Genomic DNA, 25,227 nt, shown 5'->3' on the forward strand with positions numbered 1-25,227 from the left:
AAATCGAAAAAAATCAAACGCTCCATAGATGATTCAATATCGATTTTAATAGAATTTTTCTACAGTTTGCTGATGTTCGAATTAAGAATTTACAAGAAGAAAGAAAACTGAGTCTAATCAATTCAAAAGGAATAAATAATAGATTTTAAATAAAGTAGAATAATTTTTAAATCGAACGGCGATACAACTTATTTTTCTTTCCTTTTTCCATTTCCTTATCTTGATGAAAATATGTTATTGCAGCTTGTTATTTTTATTAATGTGATTCTATAATAGATGTATTTTTATTATTCCGGTTATTCTTATATTATATGTTATGAGTTTATATTTTTTTTGTGAATGAATTGCAATACTATGAAACGATTAGATTGAAATTTATGTTAATTACGTTTGAAAACACAAATGATATATTTTTTCAGACGATCAATTGTTAAGCTTTTTTAATATGTAAAATTGAAATGTTACAACTGCGTATGTGATAATTTTGCAAACCGTTTAGTATTAATGTTAAAAGATTATTGCCATTCGACAACATTAACAATTCTTCAGTAACTACTTAGATTGTTATTTACAATTAATAGAATGTTCAGCAATTTCCTGACTTTTATGAAGATTCCATTCGTCAAGTTCAATATAATCACGTAGTTTTGAAAATATTAAGTACGAAGATTTTCAAAGTTTAATCTTTTTGTATATTTAATATGTATATATAAAAATTTTTTCATTTTATCGACACAAAATCTTAATTATTGCTTCGTATCAGAAATATTTATTGTTTTTTAAATATAGATTATGATTCTTATATTGTAATAATATTAATACAAATAATAATGAGATATTTTTCTATATAAACCCAGTACAAATATTACACATTGCCCCTGAAAGTAGGCTTCTCCCTACACAATATTGAAATTAGGATTATATACTCTATTATAATATGAGATTAAATAAAAAATTATTAAATTTAAAAGATTTGGAGGTGCTTTTTTTTGTTAGGGAAATCGGTATAATAACTGATAATTCACAATAAGATGAAATTAACAAAATTTTAATTTATGTATGCTATTTTTGATATTTAATTAATATTAAATTAAATTAAATTTTTTTTCATAAAACTAATTCAAGTCAAAATATATAGTATTGTTAAGATTTTATACAAATTACATTTATATTAATTAATTGGATTATAAAGTTTCATTTTTAGATAAAACCAAATTAGACAGTAAAATTAAATAAATTAATTAACTTAAATAAAAATTAAAATATGTGCGAATTACCTGTCAATTTTAATAAAATATTCTATCTAAGAAATTTTAAATAATTTCTATTGCAGGTAGGTATTACAAAATGTTTTCTAATTCAACATCGAGCTAACAATCATTAAGTTAATTTATTAAATTAATTAAACAGTTTTTATTTAATGCATTTAAGAATCCATTCATAAAAATAAAAAAACACGAAAAGGAGAAAGAAATAATTGCAAAAGAAGAAGTTTGCTCGCTGAAAGCCCTGTTTCAGTTAGATACAAAGATTTATCCATACAAGATGGATAGAAAAATTCGCGTCTCGAACACATCGAAAAAACTTAGCTTTGACCAATAGACTCTCGCCCAATCTCGAAAAAGATCAGTCATAAAGGCTTCCTCTATTCTATAATCGAGAAAGACGGCGAAGAAAAGCTTATAAAAACACAGCTAAAAAAGTTACACAACACACTCACTCTGCTGTGGTCCACAGGTGGGACTTTCCTCAAAACAAGTTGAGAGTTACTGACGAACTCCGCTAGTGGCTCCGAAGTGACGCACAAAGAAATTTTATTACTGTTAACCTTGGAAGTTTATTATATAGGAATAGCAGGCCATCTAAGCACTTGCGAGAAACATAACAGTGACTCTCGATTCCTACCTAACTTTGCATTTTATTCGAACAACCATAAAATATAAATTTTAATTTAATACAAAATGATTTATAATTTTAATATATTTCATTACTTATGACTGACTTTATAATATATATATATACTTTGTAAAATTTTAAATAACTATTTACAAATCACAAAACCCCTATTTTTTCTATATTCAGATACAAAATTAGAAATATTTCAAAGAACTTAATCAACAAATGTACGAGAAAATAAAGTAATACATTAATAATCATTAAGATACTTTTCAAATGACTTACATCGAAATATATCTGCACAGAAAAAATACAATTCGAATATAATTAGTATGAAATACTATAAAATAAAAGAAATTACCTGAAGGTTTGAAATAAAAAATTATTTACGCTTCTTTTCTGATAATCTAAACATTCTCATAGTTTATTTCTCTTCCTACATATTTGTAAGAAATAGAATAGGTCAATCGTTAGCAATTAATATAATTTAAGGAGTAAAAATTGATTAAATATGATACAAATATGTATATATTAATAGATTTACAGGGTTATGAACCGATTGGAAAGATTCATTTCAGACATTTTCTAATTAAGATTGCTGACAACTGAATTAAAACTGACTGCCTTTTCCTTCTTCTTCTTCTTCAGCGATAAAACACTATTCCTTTAAAAGAAGCAATTGCACAATAGAAACACAGAGGAAAAGTGTGAGATATATCAAGATGCGGCAATATCACATCAGTACCATGTATTTATTGTAATTTGGAAAAGCGTGTCAGCAGAGGTGCAGGTGCATGTAACTGAAGATGTTTAGTAAGCCTACAACGGAAATATTATCGTATAAAATTGTATTTAATAGTGTTAAGTATATTAATTTTTTAAAGTCTTTTAATGAGTGAGATATTATTACTTTTAATACCGACAGTGCTATACCATTAAATTAAAAAGTAATGATATATGTATATATATATAAAACGCATAATTAGAGAATTTCAAAGTCGATCTTTCGTTTGACACTCTCTTTCTTATAGACATTTCACTACTTACGTTTTTCTTCTTTTTTACTTTCTTCCTTTATTGCATAATTTTAGGTTTCTTCCTCTATTGCTAATTTCAATTCTCCCACAAACTACAATTATAAATTTATTAAATGTATAAGGAAATATAAATGTTGGTAATCATATTACAAATAAAAAGAACCATATATATGGATGACATACTTTGTAGAACTAATTACGACACTTTACATACAGCTTATATATCTCTTGTTGTAGTTTTGTTGTCTTTTACTATAGAATTTCGTATTTTCTTCCTTACGCATTTATTTCTTTGTCACAGAAGTTACCTCCTTTGTCAGTTTTTTCAAAAGTAGATGATTCTATAATCGTGGACATTTCTTGTATCAGAAGAGACTTTACATTAAAAAGTATTTCATTTAATCTTCGCATTTATATAGTACCCATTATATCAGTGGCCCATTTGAATATTGTATTTCTCTGAACATAATAAATTTGTATACTTAGAATACAGATCCTAATTAATATTAAATGGAATGATACCAATGAGAACAAATTAAGTGCCTCAATTATTTCTATAGCTACAGTTTTTCTTTATCATTTCATCAGTGAAGTAAGAGGTAAAGTATTACTCTTTTTATATAATCAATAATCGTTATCTGAGTAAACAATATGACTTTTAACTTATTTCGAGATTTATGCGAAGAAAATTAAATTTTTGACAAATATATTTACTAATTTTATGAATTTTATGAATGAAAATCTATTTGTAATCGCTCGATTACAATCCAAGTTAAAATCTTGAAAGTAGCAATCAGATTAGCATAACCATTATTCTCCAATGTTGCGTATCTATCGAATTATAGTTTGGTCTAGATTATGAAAATAATATATGAATAAATATACGAAAATTCAATATGTCTTCATATGTCAAACAAATGTGCATCTGTCGTTTCATCTTTATCTTCTAAATATATACAATATTTTCATTATTTAATTTTATATCATTCCATTCTTTCTTCATTGTCTTGGTCAACTAAAGTATTATTTTTATCATCACGTTTTCATTATCGTCATTACCATCTTCATTTTCTTTTTCATTGTTTTTAGAGATAAGCTTATTTTCATTTGCTGATAATTCCGAGTTTTCCTGGATAATTTGTAGCTGAAATTGAATATTTCTTTTTAATTGGTATAAATAAAATTTTGATTTAAGAATTCATTTTTTTATTGGAATAAAGTTATAATGTCTGTTTTACAAAGAAATGCGAGTTTTTTTAATGCGAGTAAGTTAATGTTTACTATCTTGCAATTTTTTCTAAAAAGAAATTGTAATACTTACTCTTCTTTAATTTTTAACTATATATATTTTAGGAACGTTCGATGATTAATTGTTCCTTATCGAGCGATTACGAAAGTATAATAATTTTTCTCATTTATATTTTAGAACTACAATAGTCATATGTTAATTTCATGAGATTCCAGTTTTGTGTTGCTTCATAAAAATACATTTCCACTTCCTCGTCGTTTTCTTCCCTTTTGCAAGCTACACAAAGAAAATACTTGTGTCATGTACTTTTTCAAAAGAACGATTTAAATTATAACAATAGGGAATATTATTAAATAATATGTAATTTTTTTAAAAATTATTACATTATTAATAATATAATATAACCTGAAATGTATCTTTCCATTTATGACGTGTTGATCTGTTCTTCATTTTAATATAATATTTCAAAACTGCATTTAATGATTCTAATTTTAATAATATTTTACGTCTTCAACTTTACTAATTAATTGATAACAATGGTTTTCTTTACAGCCAGAACTTATATTAAATTGAACGTACATCTTTGTTAAAAGATTTTTATTTCGGTTAGTAGAAGAGTGGAAGAATCAAAACAATAACTTAGGCGACACCTTGCGGTAGTAGGTTCCAGTGTAAGCTTATTATGTTCGTGTTTATAGATTTTGTTGGACGATCAAATCTTAAGTTTCCTGGAAATATAGCATCCTTATTTATCGACACTATGGTATCAACCATGTTTAAAAATAGAATCGATGAACGAAATACTAGGCTCGATAATGATGCTGAGAGCGTGCCTGGAGAAAGATTACCAGAAATACAGTAGATTTTGTGAAGAATAAAACAGTTTTTGAAAAATGATTTTGTATGAAATACTTGTTAAGTATAAGGTATAGTGCTACAATTAACTATTTTTTCAAATTCTCCATAGCATCTTATTATTTACGTTTATTAACTATAAAACGTCTTATTTCTGTTTGTGTTTTTCTGAATTCTTGATAATCTCAAATATTACACCATTCATTTTTATTATATTTTTGCATTTACATATTCGAATCAACAGGCAATGCAACTACGTCGCATTATTTGATTTTATATTCTAACAATTTTTCGATCCATTTCTGTTGATGCACGTTTTCGTTGATCCTGTTTAACGCGCATTTTATAGAATAATTTTTGTTTTCATTTGATCTCTATTTTTCTATTAATCTTGTTCATACATCTTTTTATAAAAATGTAACTACTAGATATCAGTATAAACTCGAGGATAAAGAAAATTGTTCCCTACTTTAGTAAAGAAAAATCATGAATTTCCTTTAAATCAATTCAATCCACCATTTATCCTTACATCTCTTAGAAATCCATTCCGACTTTTTTCAATTTATTTTTATTTATAAATACTCTTATTTATTTGGCATAAAAACGTTTTCTTTTGATCGTATCAGTTCTTTTTTAAACGACAAATAATTATAAACATGATATCAGGAAACAATATTTTTATTATATTGATATATATTTATATATTTGTATCTTTCAATATTTAGCTATAGATTTTTTAAAATTATATGAAATATCCAGCTAAGTATCTCGATCGAAAAACACCGTTTATAAATGTGTTAATATGTGAGAGATATGGCGTGGTAATAAAATTAATATATATTTTACTTATTTCCAGAAGTATTTCTCGTTTTGCATAAATAAAATTGACGAATTTTCATCGCAATTATAAATGTTTGAAGCAAGCATTATTTCCTTATGCTCATGTCACGTACAGGTGTTGTTATCGAATGTACTCAACTGTTGCATTGAACTATAAAGTTTAGTAGAAATAAGTAGCCTTTCCCTTCAACCATAGAAGGCTTAAACTATCAGTGTACGCAACTCATAACGATCAAAAACTTTATATTTAGAAATTAATTTTCGACGTTTTGGTTAAATTTATGGGATTTGGGATCAGTATGATGAATGCACTTCACAAAAAAATCCAAAATAATAAATTTACTAGTAAAAATGATACGGTATTAATATGTATTTCGGGAACAAATCACAGCAGTTATGATTTCGAAATACATATTTGTCGAACAAACTTTGAATTATTGTCTTACTCGATTTATCTTAATTTTTACTAAGAAAGAGAAAATCCAGTAAAAATAATACATTGTTTCAAAGGAGATTAGAAATGAAACTCATGGCTAAGCATTTGGCCACAATTTAACATTTAATAAAAATTAAAAATAAAAAAATAAGTATATATTATATACAATAAATAGCGTAGTATATAAGGAGAAAGTTCTAACCCAAATAACTGTCCGAGATTTCACGAATAAAAACCGTTTAACTTTGATATATTTTATTCAAGAAATTATTGATTCGTACATAGGTGATAGTCTAAATTATGATTATTTTTATTCTTCATTCTTTTGCTTATCTTTGCTTCATTTACGGGGATTCAAATGTTACAAGCAGCCTGGAAATCATAGCCCATGTGATGATAAATAGGACACAGACGATAAGAAGTTTCAATGCTTGATGCATCAAATAAAACCTTGAAAATTTCAAAAATCAATATTATTTGAAAGTGATTGTTAATAATAAAGGGACAACGAAGTAAAAATGCAATAAAAAAGATACCTCCGCTTTTTTATATGAGCTTGTGGAAGTGTCTCAATAGGATCCTTTAAGATATATTTTCTTATACCTGAGAAGTATGTTTCAAAATAAGTACTCCAAACGAGATCCTTTATATCACAAAAGAATAATTCACGATCTTCGGGCGTCAACTTCCTCAACAATTCGTTCCATCTTTCATTCGTAAATCTTTTTTCGTTTATACAAAAATAACTAACTAGATCTGACATTTCGTGAATTTTATTATACATTCTAAGTAACCTTGAACAAAAAGGATTATCGTCAGATGAAATTTTTCGCTTTTTTATCGTTCTAATATGCTCCCTCCAAAAAATAAGATAAGAGAAATTTACCTAGGATTTTTACCCCTGCACAAAGAGAGTGTATCGATTATAAGAGCTGGTAGGAAATGGACAAAATATATGTAGAAAAGATAGATCGGCCGATATTTTGTTATTTCAAAGATGGGGCACCAAATTGCCTTTTCAGATGGTACCAGTTCTACATACTTAAGTATCTTATTCAAAAATCTGCCGAAAGTGAATGCATTGTCCTTTGATACGTAATTGTAAATGGGAATATCTTCGTTGGTTCTAAAAAGATTATGTATTCATACAAACGAATTAATTCAATATTTTCTAATATTATTATTTAATTTGATCCTAAAAATATTGTTTCGAGTATTTGTCGTTACTTTCGTTTATTTGCAATCTCCCATGCGCTAGCGATTATTCCATTGGCGGTCAAATCTCCAGGTACCAAGTCCATATTTATCGATCCATCGCAATGGAGAATTCGCGTTAATCCCATTAGAACACTTGTTGTAATTCCTGTTGGTCCGTACAAGTTGTCGATCCATCCTTGAATAGGTTCTCGATACGTAGATATCACTAGAAATATTAAATTGATTAACATACACCATTTATCGTTTTATACTGTAAGGATTACATTACTACCAACCCATTCCTGGACGAAATATTCCAATCGGTATAGAGTCAGCATGCTTTTTTATAAAATTCTCTGCGACTGTTTTCGTATAAACATAAGTATTTGGCCATATTCCGATTAATCTACAATCAAACAATTGTGTGAGTGTAATTAAGTGCTCTATCTATTCAATTCATATTTTCTGTGACTAAATATGAAACTAAGCAATCGATACTCCGAGATATAAACGTACTGTGGGGTAATATCGTCGAGCAATTTTTCATTTATACTGTTCACCAAATTTATCAACTTATCGGGATCTATCGGTGGGTCATAAAATTTCTCCTCAAGTGGAATATGAAAACAATTGGAATAAGCCGTTGATACCTGCACAACACTCTGAAATTTTAAGAATAACAAAGATTTGTTACAGTCAGATTTTGAAAAACCCTGATTGTTATTAATACGTATACAAAGGACAAAGTTGGCACCTTCAGTTTTGACATTTCTTTGGACAAATTTATTATATCCTTTACACTCCGAACGTTGATTTCTGTCGCCAATTTTATTTTCTCATTGAATTTAACGGTTGCGGCGACATGAAAAATAATTGAGACCTCGCGTATTAATGTAGCTCTATCAACCATTGAGATATCGAGATTCGGCAAAGTACAATCGCCCTTGATTGGGACTATACGATTCTGGAATGTTGGTTGTTTCTCTCTCAAAGTCGAAAATAACTGGAAAGTTGACAGAGTTGTAATTATTTTCTCTCTCACGTTCGTTATGATAAATGACAGGAAAACGACTTTTTGCGATTTTTTCCACTGGTTATGATAGATCAGTACTTTGTTTTTCAATTCTCTTTATTTTATATACCAATTATATTATTTAATAGAAAGAGATATTTTCAAAGTTGAATCAAAGGTGAAATAATAATTTACCAATCCCTGTAATAGATGTAATAACTCACAGAATTTTCGATTAATTCTTCCATGCGTTGATGCACACTTTTTCCTTTTTTTGTACGTATCAAAAGATAAATGCAAGTGATACCGGGACATTCTCTTAACAATTTCTCGATCAATAACTTTCCTATGAATCCTGTTCCACCAGTTATAAAAATACTTTGACCACTGTAAAATTTTTGAATGGGTGTAAGTTCGTCATTATCCTCGATGGGTTGAATATATACAGGAGCATATTTAATTTCCGTAGCATCTCTCAAAGAACTTTCCGATAGGGCTGTTTCTTGTTCATCTCTTTCTGGCAGTACGTCTATCATAATTGCTTCTCTAAATCTATCTGAAAACATAAACATAAACGTACGTGTAGAAATCTTCTCTGTTTTTCTATCGTATTTATTTATTTTAATCGTTTAAACGATAATGCAAGTAAGTTCAAGTGTCCGCTGAAAATATTATAATCGAACGTTTGATTAACACAATCTTTATTCCGATGAGTTTGCTCTTTCTATCTTAATATCGATTATTAAAAAGCATTCATGGCATCTATTACTCGTCCTAATATATATCTATAATTTAAAATAGACAATTTCGTTATGACAGAAAATGATCGATAATTGGTGTCCTCGATAATTCGAAAGGGAAAAATATCACATGTACATATATTAATATTAATTGCTTCATGATATTGTTTTTTATCTAGTATAAGGTAAAGGAAAACGTTTCAATTGCAAATGTATCTTCCAACCTGCCTCATAATAATATGTAATTAGTGAACATCATAGAACAAGTTATAGAAGAAAAATTAATTGAGTCTTCGAATGCGATCATTATTCTATACTATTTTTCTATACTGTTTTTCTATACTATTTTTCTCTACGTATAATTTTTCCCGTACTACGCAAACAGAACAACGTGTGATATTCCTCGTTAATAAAATGATACGAAATTCTTTCAACTAGACAAATTTTTTAATCTTCCTTCGTTTCAGACAGGAAAAAAATATTTATTACGATTCTTGGAGAAACCTTTTCAATATTTGATAAAAGGTAAGTGCAAAAAAGTTAAAGTTAGTCTATATAAAACTAAAGGGGACCATATAAAAACCCACAAAAAAGAGTGTCAGGAAATTTACTGTAGATAATTACATTACATATTTCGTCTCAACAATGGTTATGTCAAATAAAAATATTTTTGATCGGTCCACTAACAAAAGAATAATCAAAGCTGATCACATTCCGAGTTTACACTTCTGAATATTTCGAAAATTAAAAAAGAAATTTTCGCTTTCTATTTATTGTATTAATTATGGTAGTTGCAGCTAATTTTTCTAGATTTTGTTGAATTGTAATATTAACCGAATACCTTAATTTCTTATTTTTCCGTAATTTCGTGTAATTCACAAACCTTTTTATGGTTTTTAAAATTTTCACGTAATCATTTACTTGAATTTTCGTAAAAGAATGTTACTAAATTTTTAGAACACATCTTTTGATTCTGATTCTTTTTAAGTGTATACTTCTATAAAATTTACTTACTTTCTGAATTATTTTCCATATTGCACAATTAAAGTAGGCGGGTTTATAGTAATGTTATGAACATTTGGAATAGAGATTTTTTTCTATTCTTTAGGACAGTTGTAGCTGTTGATCTAACGAAGCTCACTTTTGAACTGAAATATAGAAACAACCAAAAACATTTAACCTTTTTCTTCCACCATGTTTCATTGATCAATTTTTGATCTTCTTCGACACTTTTGCTTTTTTTTCTTATATTCGAACATAATTCGTATCCTGGAAAATACATGTGGTCCAAAAGAAGATATCACCACACACAGGTTATTGCTTGTTTTAATGCTTGATGTATCCAATAAAGCATAAATTTGGAAAGTGGGTATTATTTTAAATTCTAATGACAAAGGAACAATAAAAAAAAGGCAAGAAAAAAGAAGTCTTTGTTATTTTATATATGCTTGTAGAAGCGTTTCAATGGTATATTTAAGACATGTATATTTTTATCGTTAGGAGACATGATCAATAATATGTACTTAAACGAAAATTAAAATTATCAGCCTTATTTTAGAAATGGATGAAACATTCATAAGAAGAAGAAAAGAAAGGAAGATCAAAATTAATGTGTAAGGTAGAATAACAGAAAGAATTTCTATATTCGAATTTACATGTTGCTTTCTAGATGAGTTTGGAAATGATGCAAGAATTTATGTAATTATCGGTACAGGCAGTCAGATAACAATTTTCATGGTCAATTAATTTCTTTTTAACGGAACGTGTCAAAAGATATATCTATTTTTTTAGTTAAGTGATATCCTCTTCACAATTCTTTGGTCAATAATTACCTCGTTGATTTTATTTCCCTGTTTACAAATATTTATTTATTTTTTTTATTCAAATGGTTGAAGGATCATTATCCAATTAAATGTTTAGAACGCTGTTAAACAAAAAGTTTCGTAATTGGAAAATCCATGATTATTTTGAATGATCTGATATCATCACATATGAATATATCAGTGTTTTTTCGAAATGAAAAAGTACCAAAATAATACGTAATACGTAGTGAAAAATGTTTGTTACGTCTCTCAAAGTATCTTTGAAATGAATATCATTCATTGTTATGACCTTTCACCATAATTATTACGCTATACTTTCTCTTTTATTCATGGAGAATAGAGAAATATGATTTCTAATTTTAATCAGGTTTAACCGGATTTTATTTGTAAAATAAATCGATACGATGCGTCTTAGTGAGACGAGTGAAAGAGGACTTACTTATAATAAATTTCTTCTCTATTTTTATGTTAATTGTCGTGTAAGTGTCATAAAAAATCTTTAATCCTTTTAAATTCGTCAAGTTTTTAGCTATGATCGAATGTAGAATATTGTCTCCGAATATAATTACATCCTCTCTTCCTCATTTGCTTGCTTTTATTTTCTCCTTTGATCTTTATATTAAAGATATAAATATAAATATTAGTAAAAATAAAAATTTTCTGTATTTAAGTATTACATTAATATTTAAAAAATTTTTGTATTGCCAAATTGTAATCGTAATAGTTGTAATTTATTAATTTAATTGTTTAAATTATAGTATATTAATTTAAATTCTTCATATTTATTTAAATTTTGATTATACAAAAATATATAATATTTCAAAAATTATGAAAAATTTGTTAGTATTTTAATTACCACAGGCCATTTAAATTATCGGTTTAGCATTATCTCATTACAATTAGACTGCAATATTTTGCAGCTAGTTTTTTTTTATTTTGTTAAATTATGATAATATCTAAATAACTGAAAAAATATTTCGCATAACTGCGTGTAACTCAAAAAGTTTTTTTATACTTTTTCCAATGTAGACTTGGAATTTGTTGAATTATCATAAAGGAATATGATTAAATCTTTATAACATATTTTATACTTATGAATTTTTAATGCAAATTTACGTAAACTTAACTTAGTTTTAGAAGTATTTTCCATTTTGCATAATTAAAATTGACGCACATTCATCGAAGTTCTAAACGTTTTTCTCTTGTGCTCATGTAATTTTTAGATGCTACACGAAAGAAGGGCATTCTTGCACTGAATTATAAATTCTAGTAGAAGTTGGTAGCCTTTCCTTCTACCTTTCAAAACTTTAACTATCATTGTACACAACAAATAACGAACGAAAGCACTACATTTCAAAATTAAATTTCGACATATTGATTAAATGTTTATTATAATGTTTATGTAATATATCTAATTTAGAATGATTTATTTTCCTATTTTCTGTATTTCTTCATTGTACTCATCGATTTTTAGTACAACCTTTTCTTTTTATTTTTCATTTATTTCTAAAACTAATCCGATAATTCTATTAACTCCATGAATAATTATCAACGGTAACGAGATGAAATTATTCAACGAAAAATTGTTGAGAAATTAGCATGTCATCAGATTCATTTAACTCTTGATATTTTCGAAAATTAGTAAAGAACGTGCTTCCATGCATGAAGAAACTCATGGAAGATTCGAATAATGAGTTGTTTAAATGTGATCGATTGTTATTTCTTACTAATATCTAATAATATAATTAAATTTTCTATATATCACTCTGATTAAATTCTGAGATTCCTTGTTACCACTAGAAACGGTATTTAAAATTTAATATTTAGTACATGTAAAAAGAAAAAGTTGATAAATATATTTTGTAATATGATACTCGTTGAACATGCTAGAAGTTGCAAATGGTTGTTTTTCATGAAATAATACTTATTTATGATCCGAAAAACGGATAGATTCACAAATCTTTCAATGTGTGATTTCTACAGTTATTTTTCACGCTGAAGAATAGACATTCCACAACGCATAATCCCAATCAAAGGCGACTGTAATTTGCCGAATCTTGGTATCTTAATGGTCGATAGAACTATACTTATATGCGAGGTCCTGGTTGTTTTCTATGTTGCTTCGACTGTGAGATGTAATGAGAAAATGAAATCGACTTCAGCTATTAATGTTTGAAGTCAAAAATTTTATATCATTTTAATTTGCATTAAATTATTCGATTAATATTGTACTAGGAGAAAATATCATTTGTATGCTACTTCATTTTTTTACTACACGCAAGCACTATTATACAAATTTATCGACAATATTAAAAGAGGTCGATTGCAAATTAAATGCAAGAAAAATGCAAAAACGTAACCGGTTAACAAAAAATATTAGTAATCTATTCTTGTAGGTGCGCCCGAAAACTTAACTTATAATAAACATCGTCGAATAAAAATTAAAACGAGACTATGGCTATAACTATGACTATATGAAGATATTGGTTACAAATCATTTTAGAATAATATTTTCATACGGGTTATATAGTTCGCATGTAAAAGAAAATACATATGTTTTTCTAATTGACGCCTTATATGAATGCGACATATTAATCAGGTTTGATATATTTCCAATCGATTTAATTAAACGGTCAAGGATTTTTGCTGATAAATTAAAAAAAGAGTGAGAAATGTAAGCAAGAGGAAAGATAAAATGATCTATTTAACCGAATACACTAAATAAACTATTATATAGATCTATGTACATATATAAACTCGAACGAGTCGTTTGCATCAAATAATTTAATATTTTCGAATTTGTTTTTCAACGGGTAGTGTAAACTTTTGTATAATGTAGAAATACTTTTGGGTTTTTATTCTTTTTAGAATTTGATACCATTTCAGATCCAAATCTATAATTGGCATTTGTATTGTATTTAACGGTACATATTTAATAGTACAATATAATAATATGATAGTAAATAATGAAATATAAAATATAAATATTAAATATAGTATATAATATAATAGGAATAATATATAGTAAAAAACATAATAGAATGCAAAATACGAAGAAAATGAATGAATGATTGTGATTTTTCCCTCGTACTCGTCATACGTTATACGACATTCATTTATGCCCATGCGCTATAATTACGAGAAAAAAATTTTTTTCATTATCAAATATTAATATATTTTAATGTAATATTAATTTGATTAATATAATAATAGGATTTTTTAATTAATTAATATAGTCGAATTGAACGAACCTTATGAACCTAACTTTGAGTCATTTTCAACGCAAAAATACAATAAAAAATTACAAATAAACAAATAATTGTTAAAATATTTTGATAAATAAAACATAGGTAAATTCTCAATATGAATAAGTATAACATTTTACAAAATAGTTTAATGTCAAATTAAAATCGAATTGTCTCTCGTTAAATAATTCTCACGATAATAATTAGTATAATTTATAAATATAATAATTATAAAGTCTTAGAATGGCAATAACGTTTACTAAGCGAATTGATCATTGCATTTTATAAAATGGAAATATTATTATTAACGATTATCTTTACGCTTTACCTGATATTGAGTATGCAAATTTATGGAAATGGCAAGCGTGAGAGAAATGATCGTAATCACATTTATTTCATATTTTTTCTGTATTTTTGCTTTTTGTAATATTGTTTAATGGTACAAGTATCATTGAAATACAACACAAATGCCAATTATAGAGTTTCATGTTAATTGGGGTCAAGTGCAAAATTAGAAAAAAAAATGAAAGCAAAAAATGACTCTTTCGAAAGTATTTCCACATTATATGTCATTATAACTGTACGTGGTACGAATATTAAAAATTGATAAATATCTATGTTCATAAATCTAAGCTACTTTATTTTATAAATTATATGAACTCAATCGCACAGATTATGCAACCTTTTTCTTCTCATCATCTGTCACACTTATCTTTTTTTAAATAACTATTAAAAATGTCCAACCGTTTGTAATCGAATCGATTTAAAAGTTATCGAAATTCATTATTATTCAAATAATGTCAATATAATTCAATAACGATTAATGAACGATAGAGAAATATTACAAAAAACTAATTAATAAATTAAGCGTGCGTTATTTCTTTTTTTATTAGATTTCAAGATTAGGATAGACTGACTGTTAATAATATATGCAGAAGATTGAAAGATTCATTTGATATGTTAATCATTCATCATATTTTTTGTCGGTCATGAGAAAATATGTTACTTTTATTTTCCTTATAATTTCCTTATATTTTCCTTTCTTTTTCTTTCATTTTTTTTTATTCTTATTGAATACCTTCACAAAATTTGTCCTAATGTTTTCAATTATTCGATTCGTTTGTAAGATGTTAACACTCGAATAATCGTTCTAGATCAAATTATATAACGGTGATTTTTTTATTGCTACCGCACTTTGGTTAAATACTTAATGATAATAATTATATATATATATATATATATATATATAATTATAAATATAATAATTATAAATAATAATATAATAATATAATATTATAATAATATAATAAAATAATAATAATATATAAATAAAAATATATAATTATAAATATATATATATATATATATATATATATATATATATATATATATAGGCTATCTAAATTTCTTTTACTTGATTCGATTTTTTTTCATTTATTTCCTGAACTTAATTGTTCGTGACTTTAGTCGTCTCTGGTATATATGAAGGATTTTGAACGTAAACCACTTTAGTCGATCATAATATATTAGGAAAATTTTATAGTGAGCAACTATAGTCATCCATGGTAGCGAAAAAATTAATATAATATTCTTAATAATATTCATGAATTAAGAATCTATTTAAGGATGGATTTATAATATATGTAAGGGCCAATAGGAATTACAACAGGTGCTGGAATGGGATTAATAGAAACTAATCATCAAGATGGATTGGTAAAAGTGAATTTAATGTCCGTAATTCTGATGATCAAACCGCTAATCATTAATGGTTGATATATCGTATAAATTAGCAACCAAAGATCGTGAATACTTCTTTTTCCTTTTATGAAGGACTTTTTGGATATTTTGGCTATATATGGCTTATATATGGCTTTTGAAGGATATTTATTTTCAAACATATCTCTTAAAGAATCTCATTGAAATGCATCTACATGTTTGTGTAAAACAACAGAGATATCTTCTTTCTTGCATTTTACGTTCACTATCGCTTTCTAATGATATTTATTTTTCGAATTTTCAATGCTTTAATGGAAGCATCAAATATTGAAATTCGTTATTGCCTGTATCTTCTTTATAATTACATGATTTCGCGTCTCATCGTAATGTTCAGATTTTCGTGAAAGAAACAAGATTGTCAATGAAGATGAAGAGGAAAGAATAATTTTAATTCACGTTCTTGTCAAAATGCGGATCAATGAGTTTTTTTATTTAAGGGATTTTGTTTAAAATGTAAATTTTATGAAAAATTATAACTTTAGCCTGCTTTCGGGTGGCACGGAAGGAAGGCTGAAATTATAATTATTTGGATATTTTTATTCATAAAAATTTGGTCGGATATTTTTTTTCTTATTCATTAACTTATTTATTACTTATAAAAAGATATACCGCTATATTTTTAAAAACTTGTATAAAGTAATTAAATATTTTTATATACTTATATAAAAATATTTCCTACATAAATTTAAATCGTAAATCACATAAAAGCAAATATTTTTTGAAAACAATATATTACTGTTAGATGATTTGTTCTTCGATATTTATTGGAAAGCAATGAAAATTAGCATGAAATTAATAATGCAATAATTATGCGTCAGGTCAATAAATACATAAGTACATTGAGGTTATTATTGACGAGTTTTTATTTCGTATATTCCTTATCATTTTCATCATGATAAATTGATTTGCATTTTTTGTTTACAGTTATCTTAGATTTCAATAATTCGAGCAAAAACTTAAAAATGAAGTTTTGACCTTTAGAATTGTTACACCTTTAGATCGTGTTGGATATGCTGAATAAATAGTAAAGGGGAATAATATTAAGCTGCTTCTATCTGATTTTATAGTTTAGTGTAAAAGTGAACTCTGTTCGAGTATATACACCTATCGTGAGTACGGAAGGAAAGTACGTTTGTGATTAAGTTATTAAGTACGTTAATAATTTTTTTTAAAGCATATACGCAATTTTAATTCATAATTGGAAAATACCTGTGAAAGAGAGTAAAATCTGTATATATATGGAAAAAAAAATTTTACAATTATTAAAGTATATATTTACGATTATGCGTGATATTACGTGAAAATAATAGTCAGTGTGAGAGAAACAATCACGATACTTCGTTTATATGTTTCATATCTTTTTTATTATATTATTTCATAACATATTATACTTTTATGAATATTTATTTTCTAAAATTTTATATTATTATAAAATATTATATTATATAATTTTATTATATTAATTTGCAAGTAGCATTAAATATAATGCAAATATAAACTATATATTTAACATTTGACGGGGAATTCAGTATAAAAAAACAAGCATAGAATCGCATTTTCGAAACGAATATTCAAAATTATGTTCTATTCAAGATTATGTATTCAATATTGTATATTATAATATATAAACGACATTATTGTAGAAAGATCGTTTTCTCAATTAAATGAATTACATAAACTTTTCTTTTTTCCTATTATATGCTGCTGTTGCTTTTTTTTTATTTCTCTATTAAATCGACAGTTCGATTGTTCAATTACATCGATTTGTAATTCATCGAAGCCTGATTATTATTTAAATGTTATGTTTCTTAATTGAATTGGGAGATGATAAATCAAGAATAGAGAGAAAACTATCGTAAAATTTGGCGTAAGATTTGAAAACAATAATGATAATGAATCCATAACGTGAGTGGTTTTTTTTTGTTTTTGTTTTATCGAACAATTTCTCATAACGGTAGGCTGAAAATAAGATACCTATTTATTATAGATATAGATATAGATATGTATCTTATATTGCATACGTACTTATTGTGGATAAATTTCGACAAACCAATGTCACAATCTCACTCCCCTCATAACGCACTGTGTCAATTGATTTTTTTGCGAATAATTTCAAGACAAGTTAGAAAGGTGAAAAATACTTTCCACGAAAAATTGCTTCTTTGATCATAATCATAATAGATTATAGAAGAAAATATATTGTAATAATCAATTAAAATGTAGATTTATTCGATTGTCAACCGTATTTAACATTCTTTATTTCCCATTATTACTTTTCGTACGTTCGCATCTCAGAAAAGTAGTATGTAGGTATATATACACAAACGTGCTTACTATGAATATATATTTTATAATTGAAAGTGATAGTCAGATGAATATGAAGATAAAAGAAAAGACGCAGTTAGAATAAAATGCGTTAGAATAAAAAAATGCGTCAATAATAATCGAGAGTACAATTTATAATTTTTTCAGAAGACATTTCAGCTTCGTCGCGTTAGCATATATACTCTGACGTTAAGGTTATAAAATTATCAGTTTTCTTTTCAGAAGCAGATTAAAAAACTCGTTCGAAAGAGAAAATTATGATATAGAATTTAAAAAAATTTCTAATTCGCGCTTACTTTTATAGATCAATTTGGAAGAGTAGAAATGATGAAACCGCTGTTAGAAGAGTATGGTCAAGAAGTGGCCTTTGATTCAACAGTTGGAACATCAACTATAGAATCGTCCGTCGAAATAATCGATAAGCTTACACCTATTCAAAAGTTTTACGACGATGAAAGTGTATTTTTAACTGGCGGAACTGGATTCATGGGAAAATTATTAATCGAGAAATTGTTAAGAGGATGTCCTGGCATCAGATGCATTTATATTTTGAAACGTTCGAAAAAAGGGAAAAATGTTCTTGAACGCTTGGATGAATTTATGGAAGATTTGGTAATTTGTTTATTATTTCTATATTTTCTTTGATTCCTTATCTATGATATTCTGTATTTATTAAATAATGTATACAGCGTGTCTTATTTATTTTGAAAAAATGGGAATATCTTGTGAGAGGTCGAACTTAAAAAAGAAAGTTTTTGTACGAATTTGTTTAATGTGAAGGGATCCATCATGTTTCAATTTCTTTTTAAGCGTGTTAAACGTTGGGAGAATTTCAAAGTCAAATTCATTTTTTTAAATCGAACTATATAACTGCTTTTTGATAATTGGATTGATTTACATTCATGTTGAATTCTATGCAGTATAACAGTCATGAACTAGTGATATATATTTGTATTCCTTATTATTTGAGATCTCACGAATTTATAATGTAATTTATAGTATTTTATAATAATAAATGACCTCATATAGAAAGTCGTCGAATTCGTCTCAAAAAATCATTGAACCATGAAAAAAGAATATATATTTCTATTAAAAAAATGAACTTAACTGTAGAATTTTCCATATCGTTCGAATTATATAAATAAATTTGGCACCATTCAATGTTTCCGATCATATCAAACAAACCTCTTCAAAAATTTTTTTGCTCTCTTCAGTCTCTCAAATTTTAATTATTTGAGATAAATTGAATACCTTGTATATATGCTAGATATACGAAACAAGAAATTAATAAATAAATTATTGGTTTAATGTACTTTAAACATGTACGAAGTCTTCGAATGCTATTTATTTTTTTATGACATTTATTTAAACGAAATAGACAAAATTTACAACTCTGTGCGTTTTCTAGTTATTTTCCAAGTTGAAGGAAGTAGAACCAAAATTCTGAAAACGAATAGTCGCGATCAAGGGAGATTGTAGCTTGCTAAATCTCGGTATTTCCAAAATTGATAGAGCTACACTCATACGCGAAGTATCAATTGTTTTCAATGTCGCCGCGACCGTGAGATTCAATGAAGCAATGAAAGCGGCGGTAGCTATTAACGTCCAAAGTCTAAGGGATTTGATAAATTTATCCGAAGAAATGCCGAATCTGATGGTACCATCTTTACCCTATATATACTTACTAATAACTATCAAGGAATATTTCGAGGAATACATTGACTTTTGTAAATGTTCGTTATCTTTGATAATTTAGAGTTTTGTACACATATCAACGGATTATGCTAATTGTCTTCATAATTCGATTAAAGAGATATTTTATGATCCACCTATGGATGGAAACAAGTTGATTGATCTGATAAATTCTTTGGATGAAAAATTGCTCAACGCCATTACACCGCGGTACATTTAAATTTCCAAATAATAATTCTTTTTACTTATTTCACATTTATTTACAAAAAAAAGAATTTAAGAATTTGTATTATGCATTAATTAATAATACATTTACATCGTTCCTTTTTTTTAGATTACTTGGAATATGCCCGAATACATATGTGTACGCGAAATCAGTCGCTGAAGATATGATACAGAAGCATGCTAAATCGATATCGATTGGAATCTTTCGTCCTGCAATTGGTTGGCAGTAATATAGTTTGTGTAGAATAATACAAAAAAAAAAATAATTAATATAAATAATGTATATTAATTAATGTAATATTTTTAGTAACATCAACTTATCGAGAACCTTTTCCGGGATGGATCGACAATATAAACGGACCAGTAGGAATTACTGCATCCGTTTTTATGGGATTAATGAGAACTCATTATTGTGATGGGTCGTTAAAAATATACTTGGTACCCGGAGATCTAACTATAAATGATCTAATTGCGAGTGCCTGGGATATTTCAAATAAACATCGGTAGGTTCAAATGATTTCGTTTACACGGAAATAGTATTTTCACGATCAAATTAAATAATGATTTTAGAAAAAAAAAATTATATCTTTTTTATTCGAATCGATAATGTTTCATATTCAGCGATGATATTCCCATTTACAATTACATATCTGAAGATAATGTAATCACTTACAACAGACTGAAGAAAATATTATTTAAATACGGGCAATTAATGCCGTTTAAGGAAGCAATTTGGTACTGTTCTTTAAACATAACGAAATACCGGCCGGTCTATTTATTCTACGTGTATTTTCTATATTTACTACCAGCTTTTATAATTGGTACGATCGCATTGTGTTTATATAAACGGCCAAGGTAAATTTTTCTGATCTTATTCTCTGGAGGAAAAGCATTAGAACGAAAAAAAGGAGAAAAATTTTATACTGATAATAATATTATTCGTTCAAGATTACTCAGAATGTATAATAAAATACACAAAATATCGGACAATCTTGGTTATTTTTCTATGAATGAATGGAACTTAACAAATGAAAGATGGAACGAATTGATGAGGAATTTAACGCCTGCGGATGACGAATTGTTCTTTTGTAATATAAAAAAGCTCGATTAGGATAGTTACTTACAAACTTATTTCCTAGGGATAAGAACGTACATTTTAAAGGATCCCATTGATACGCTTCCGCAAGCTCGTATAAAATCGCAAAGGTATCTTCTTTCTTTCATTTTTACATTATTATTTATCTGTCATTAATATTAATTTCTAAATGATACTTATTTTTCGAATTTTCAAGACTCTATTGGATGCATCAAATATTGAAATTTGTTATCGCCTATTTCTTTCTTATGGTCGCATGGGCTATCGTTTCCGGACTACTTGCAACGTTCAGATCATCGTAAAAGAAGCATAATAGTGAATGAAAATGAAGATAAAATAATAATCATAATTTAAATTTTCATATATATACAAATCAATTATTTCTCATATTTGATAGATTTTAATTAAACGGTATGGCGAAGAGGCAGGAGTAAATTACTAGTTTTTATTTGTGATATTTCAACAGATATTTGGGTTTTCTTTTTTGCATTTACTCTACTACTAAATATAACTACTAAATATAACGTAGAAGAGAAAAGTAACACGACAGCTATAAGAAAATTTATATATATTAATTAAAATTTAACAGTGTGAATAATAAATAAATAATAAAAAAGTAAATTGTCGTTTCTTTGTTCACAGAGAAACTTATTTTCGTTTATCACGTCATCTTATCAATTCGAGATATTATATATATATATATATATATATATATATATATATATAATATATATATATATAATATATATATATATATTATATATATATAATATATATATATATATATTAATATATATATTATTGTGATTATTGCAAATCTGTTTTAAAATAAATCTATAAAATGCTATAGATCGTTCTGTTTCTCTTCATATAATATTTATCATGAATAAAATATTTTTCATGAATTAAAGAAACAGTATATGCTTTCAACTTGTCCTTCTATATCGTGATGCTGGAACAATGTATATTTTCAAGCAATAAAAATAACTTTGTCTACAATGCAATTAGTTATCCCACAACATTTTATATCATGAATGTGCATAGACTGCTCGGAAATAAAATCTTTTTGTACTTTCTTTACTTTTCCAACAGTCGCATATGTTTCTAATTAGTAAGCTCGTAGTTGAATAATTTACCGCTTTCTTCAAAATTTCTTTGAAAAATATTAATTTGTTAACAAATTATAGCATTAGTTCTTCGAACGTAACGCGTTGGAAAGTAATGACACAAAATCATCACATATCTAGATTATCTCCAGCTTCAAAGGACGTCAATGTGTTATTATTTCAAAAATTGCTGAAAAACTTGTTTATATCATATTTACCGTCAGTCGTACATAATTTTTGTTGATTTTGGTAAATTACGTTATTATTCAAATACTTGAATTACTCTTTTTGCGGAATTCTGCGTAATTCATTAATATTTTTTTATTTTTTAAAATTTCTACTTAATTCTATTCTTGAATTTTCATAAAATACTTTTAATAAGTTTTTATAACATGCTCTGATAGGATTTTTTAAAATTCATATCTATATAATTATTCTTTACTTTCAAAATTATTTTCCATATTGCAGAATTAAATTGATGCGCCTTCAAGATAGTTACGAAAGTTTAAAGCAGGCGTTTCTTCCTTTTTACTTCAGATGTAGGCGTTACTCGAACAAAGTTTACATTTACATTGAATTATTAAAGTGAATTCAAAGAGTATCCTCGCTACTTTCAAATGATTTCATCTTTGTTTTCATTTTTTGACAACGTTGTTTCTTATACAAATATTCGAACGTCAGTAATCTGAAGAAAGTAGCTCAATTTTATAACTGGTTATAACAAGTTTCGATATTTAATGCATTCATCGAAGTACTAAAAATTCAAAAAATAAGCGTCATTTGAAAGTGATTGTCAAAAAGAGACGAATAATGAAAGAAGTAGAAAAGAAAGAAGATATATTTATTATTTTATACAATACTGTAGAAGTTAATTTTCTTTTTGGTTCGTTCTATTTATCATTCATACCCTTTTATTCGATCGTACAGAAATGATCGACAATATATTGTAATTTTTATTATAAATTTTGAGTAATCTGGAAAGAAAAGGAACGTTGAGTATCAATGATGTCGAATAGAGATTGATTTTCATTTAATTTTTTAAAATACGATAAAGAGTGGATGAAAATTATAATTGAATGCGATCAGGTGACTCACGGCATGTAACGTTCGATATTCGCTCTTGTATTGCTAGATTATTGTTCCTAGATGGAAGAGCTATAGATAGATAATTGATCCTAGACGATTTCGTTATTGTTGCGAAAATATATATAGAAAAAAAACGGGGATAAAAGTCAGTTTTGAATGATTTATTAGTACTGTCGAAAAGGGAAGCAATAATTTCAAGTACATTCGATGTATAGAAGAAATAGATTTGAACTCTTTGTGAGTTTTTGAGAAACATAAATGTTACTCCCAAATATATTTGAGATACGTGAGAAATGAAATCAAAATTGAGGTGATATATATACAGGGTGTCTCACATAACTGGAATACGCTGAATTGAAACCGAGTAATGGTTGAAAATAAAAAAAAAACTTATAAGTCAAAGTTGAATGGTGTTAGATAGTACATGATACGCAAATGATTTTATACATTTTTATGCATCGATATATCAGAATAATGCAACTGGACTTTTCTTTTAAAAGAGATCTATATTTTTGTCTGCACCAATTGATGCATTTTTTTTTATTCCTTAGATAAGTGTATTAAGTGATTTATGTCCTAAACATATACGTTAAGAAGTTAATACCTATAGTATTAGTCGTTCATTAACACTTGACGATAGACCTAAATAATTAAAAAAAATCTAGCTACGATAACTTATAAATTTATATCGTAATGTCATCATCATTATATAAATATATATTATATAATATATATATATATATATATATCGATTTTAATCCGATTAAAAGAATGGACTATATAATTGAAAGATAAAAAAAATAATAATAGAAGCAAGCAGCTGAGCTAGACATTTCAGCTAAAAGTAGATTTATATGCACTTATAATCATTCAGATTGTATTACAGAATAAAACAATTAACATATAATATATGTTAAATATTGTATCGAGAAGTAAGTTAAAGATAATGTATCATATGAATATGTTCCAAAAATTAATTTCACAGAAATTGCAGCAGATATAATTAAATCAATCATGAATTTATCATTACGATTGATTGATAAAAGTGACTTTAAAATTTTAATTGAATACGATCACAAAAAATTAGATGAGAATTGTTATACAATGAGAATATAAAAATCATGCTCTTTATCTTACTTTTATATTTCTTTCTATTTCATTTTTCCGAAGGTTCATTTTATTTTTCTGATAAATGTACCACGAAAGAGTCGATCATACTTCGCAATAAATTCTATTTAATCGTGGAAGATGGCGGAAATGGAGAAGCACCGTGACTGTTTGTCTACACGGTTAGTTTTATTAATTGTTAATAAATTTATATCGAGGTACGCTCTATTGCGGAATGTTTTATCGTAGAATTCAAGTTATTTAATTATTTTCGATGCCGCGACCGTACGTTATTTCTGAGTTACAAGAATTTGTTGAACGATCGACAAATGTATAATAAAGTAAGTGTGTATTTTTTCTTTTAATACATTGTATTTTCATGTTCTATATAATTTATAGTAAAATAAATATTGAGGGAATATTTTAAAATTTGTATATTAGACGATCCGTTGAGATTGTACTATTTTTCTTTTTATAGAATTAA

At 26.6% G+C, this 25,227-nt stretch overlaps 2 protein-coding genes and 1 long non-coding RNA gene across 14 annotated transcripts in view; 1 reads left to right on the forward strand and 2 right to left on the reverse strand.

Annotated features, from left to right (window-relative positions):
* LOC118450121 (fatty acyl-CoA reductase wat-like) overlaps positions 1 to 25,227 on the forward strand; it is an 86,081-nt gene that overhangs the window by 55,959 nt on the left and 4,895 nt on the right. For 2 of the 8 annotated variants that reach the window (XM_085664542.1, XM_085664543.1), the window contains exon 1: positions 20,735 to 20,851. Coding sequence is in view for 6 of the 8 variants with exons in the window: in XM_085664536.1 (XP_085520662.1) it covers positions 20,263 to 20,333; positions 20,458 to 20,567; positions 20,656 to 20,851; positions 20,970 to 21,203; positions 21,297 to 21,459 (774 nt within the window). In the remaining 2 variants the exon portion in view is untranslated. The other 6 variants (XM_085664540.1, XM_085664537.1, XM_085664538.1 and 3 more) reach the window with 6 other exon arrangements.
* LOC146872030 (uncharacterized) lies at positions 2,299 to 4,956 on the reverse strand. Of its 4 annotated transcripts, none has more exons than XR_014983752.1 (6): positions 4,588 to 4,826; positions 4,255 to 4,458; positions 3,648 to 4,077; positions 3,117 to 3,392; positions 2,944 to 3,025; positions 2,302 to 2,715 (listed from the first exon to the last, which is right to left on the reverse strand). It is a non-coding gene; the product is annotated as an uncharacterized LOC146872030 (long non-coding RNA). The 4 variants fall into 4 exon arrangements; XR_014983753.1 differs by having other exon boundaries at positions 2,304 to 2,715; positions 3,993 to 4,077; XR_014983754.1 differs by lacking the exon at positions 4,588 to 4,826 and adding an exon at positions 4,833 to 4,956 and having other exon boundaries at positions 2,299 to 2,715; positions 3,117 to 4,077.
* LOC146872031 (fatty acyl-CoA reductase wat-like) overlaps positions 6,569 to 25,227 on the reverse strand; it is a 114,307-nt gene continuing 95,648 nt past the window's right edge. The window contains exons 1-9 of one of the 2 annotated variants that reach the window (XM_085664529.1): positions 10,277 to 10,410; positions 8,747 to 9,078; positions 8,265 to 8,513; positions 8,027 to 8,172; positions 7,807 to 7,916; positions 7,541 to 7,736; positions 7,200 to 7,439; positions 6,850 to 7,107; positions 6,569 to 6,763 (exon numbers count right to left, since the gene is read on the reverse strand). In XM_085664529.1, coding sequence (XP_085520655.1) covers positions 6,658 to 6,763; positions 6,850 to 7,107; positions 7,200 to 7,439; positions 7,541 to 7,736; positions 7,807 to 7,916; positions 8,027 to 8,172; positions 8,265 to 8,513; positions 8,747 to 9,078; positions 10,277 to 10,295 — 1,656 coding nt within the window. In that variant the 5' untranslated portion in view covers positions 10,296 to 10,410 and the 3' untranslated portion in view covers positions 6,569 to 6,657. Of the gene's footprint in view, positions 6,764 to 6,849; positions 7,108 to 7,199; positions 7,440 to 7,540; positions 7,737 to 7,806; positions 7,917 to 8,026; positions 8,173 to 8,264; positions 8,514 to 8,746; positions 9,079 to 10,276; positions 10,411 to 25,227 lie in introns of those variants that run through there. The other variant, XM_085664530.1, reaches the window with a different exon arrangement.

The sequence above is a fragment of the Vespa mandarinia genome, unplaced genomic scaffold (genome assembly GCF_050613455.1).
Source record: "Vespa mandarinia isolate Hongniang unplaced genomic scaffold, ASM5061345v1 scaffold_62, whole genome shotgun sequence".
Lineage (NCBI taxonomy): Eukaryota > Metazoa > Arthropoda > Insecta > Hymenoptera > Vespidae > Vespa > Vespa mandarinia.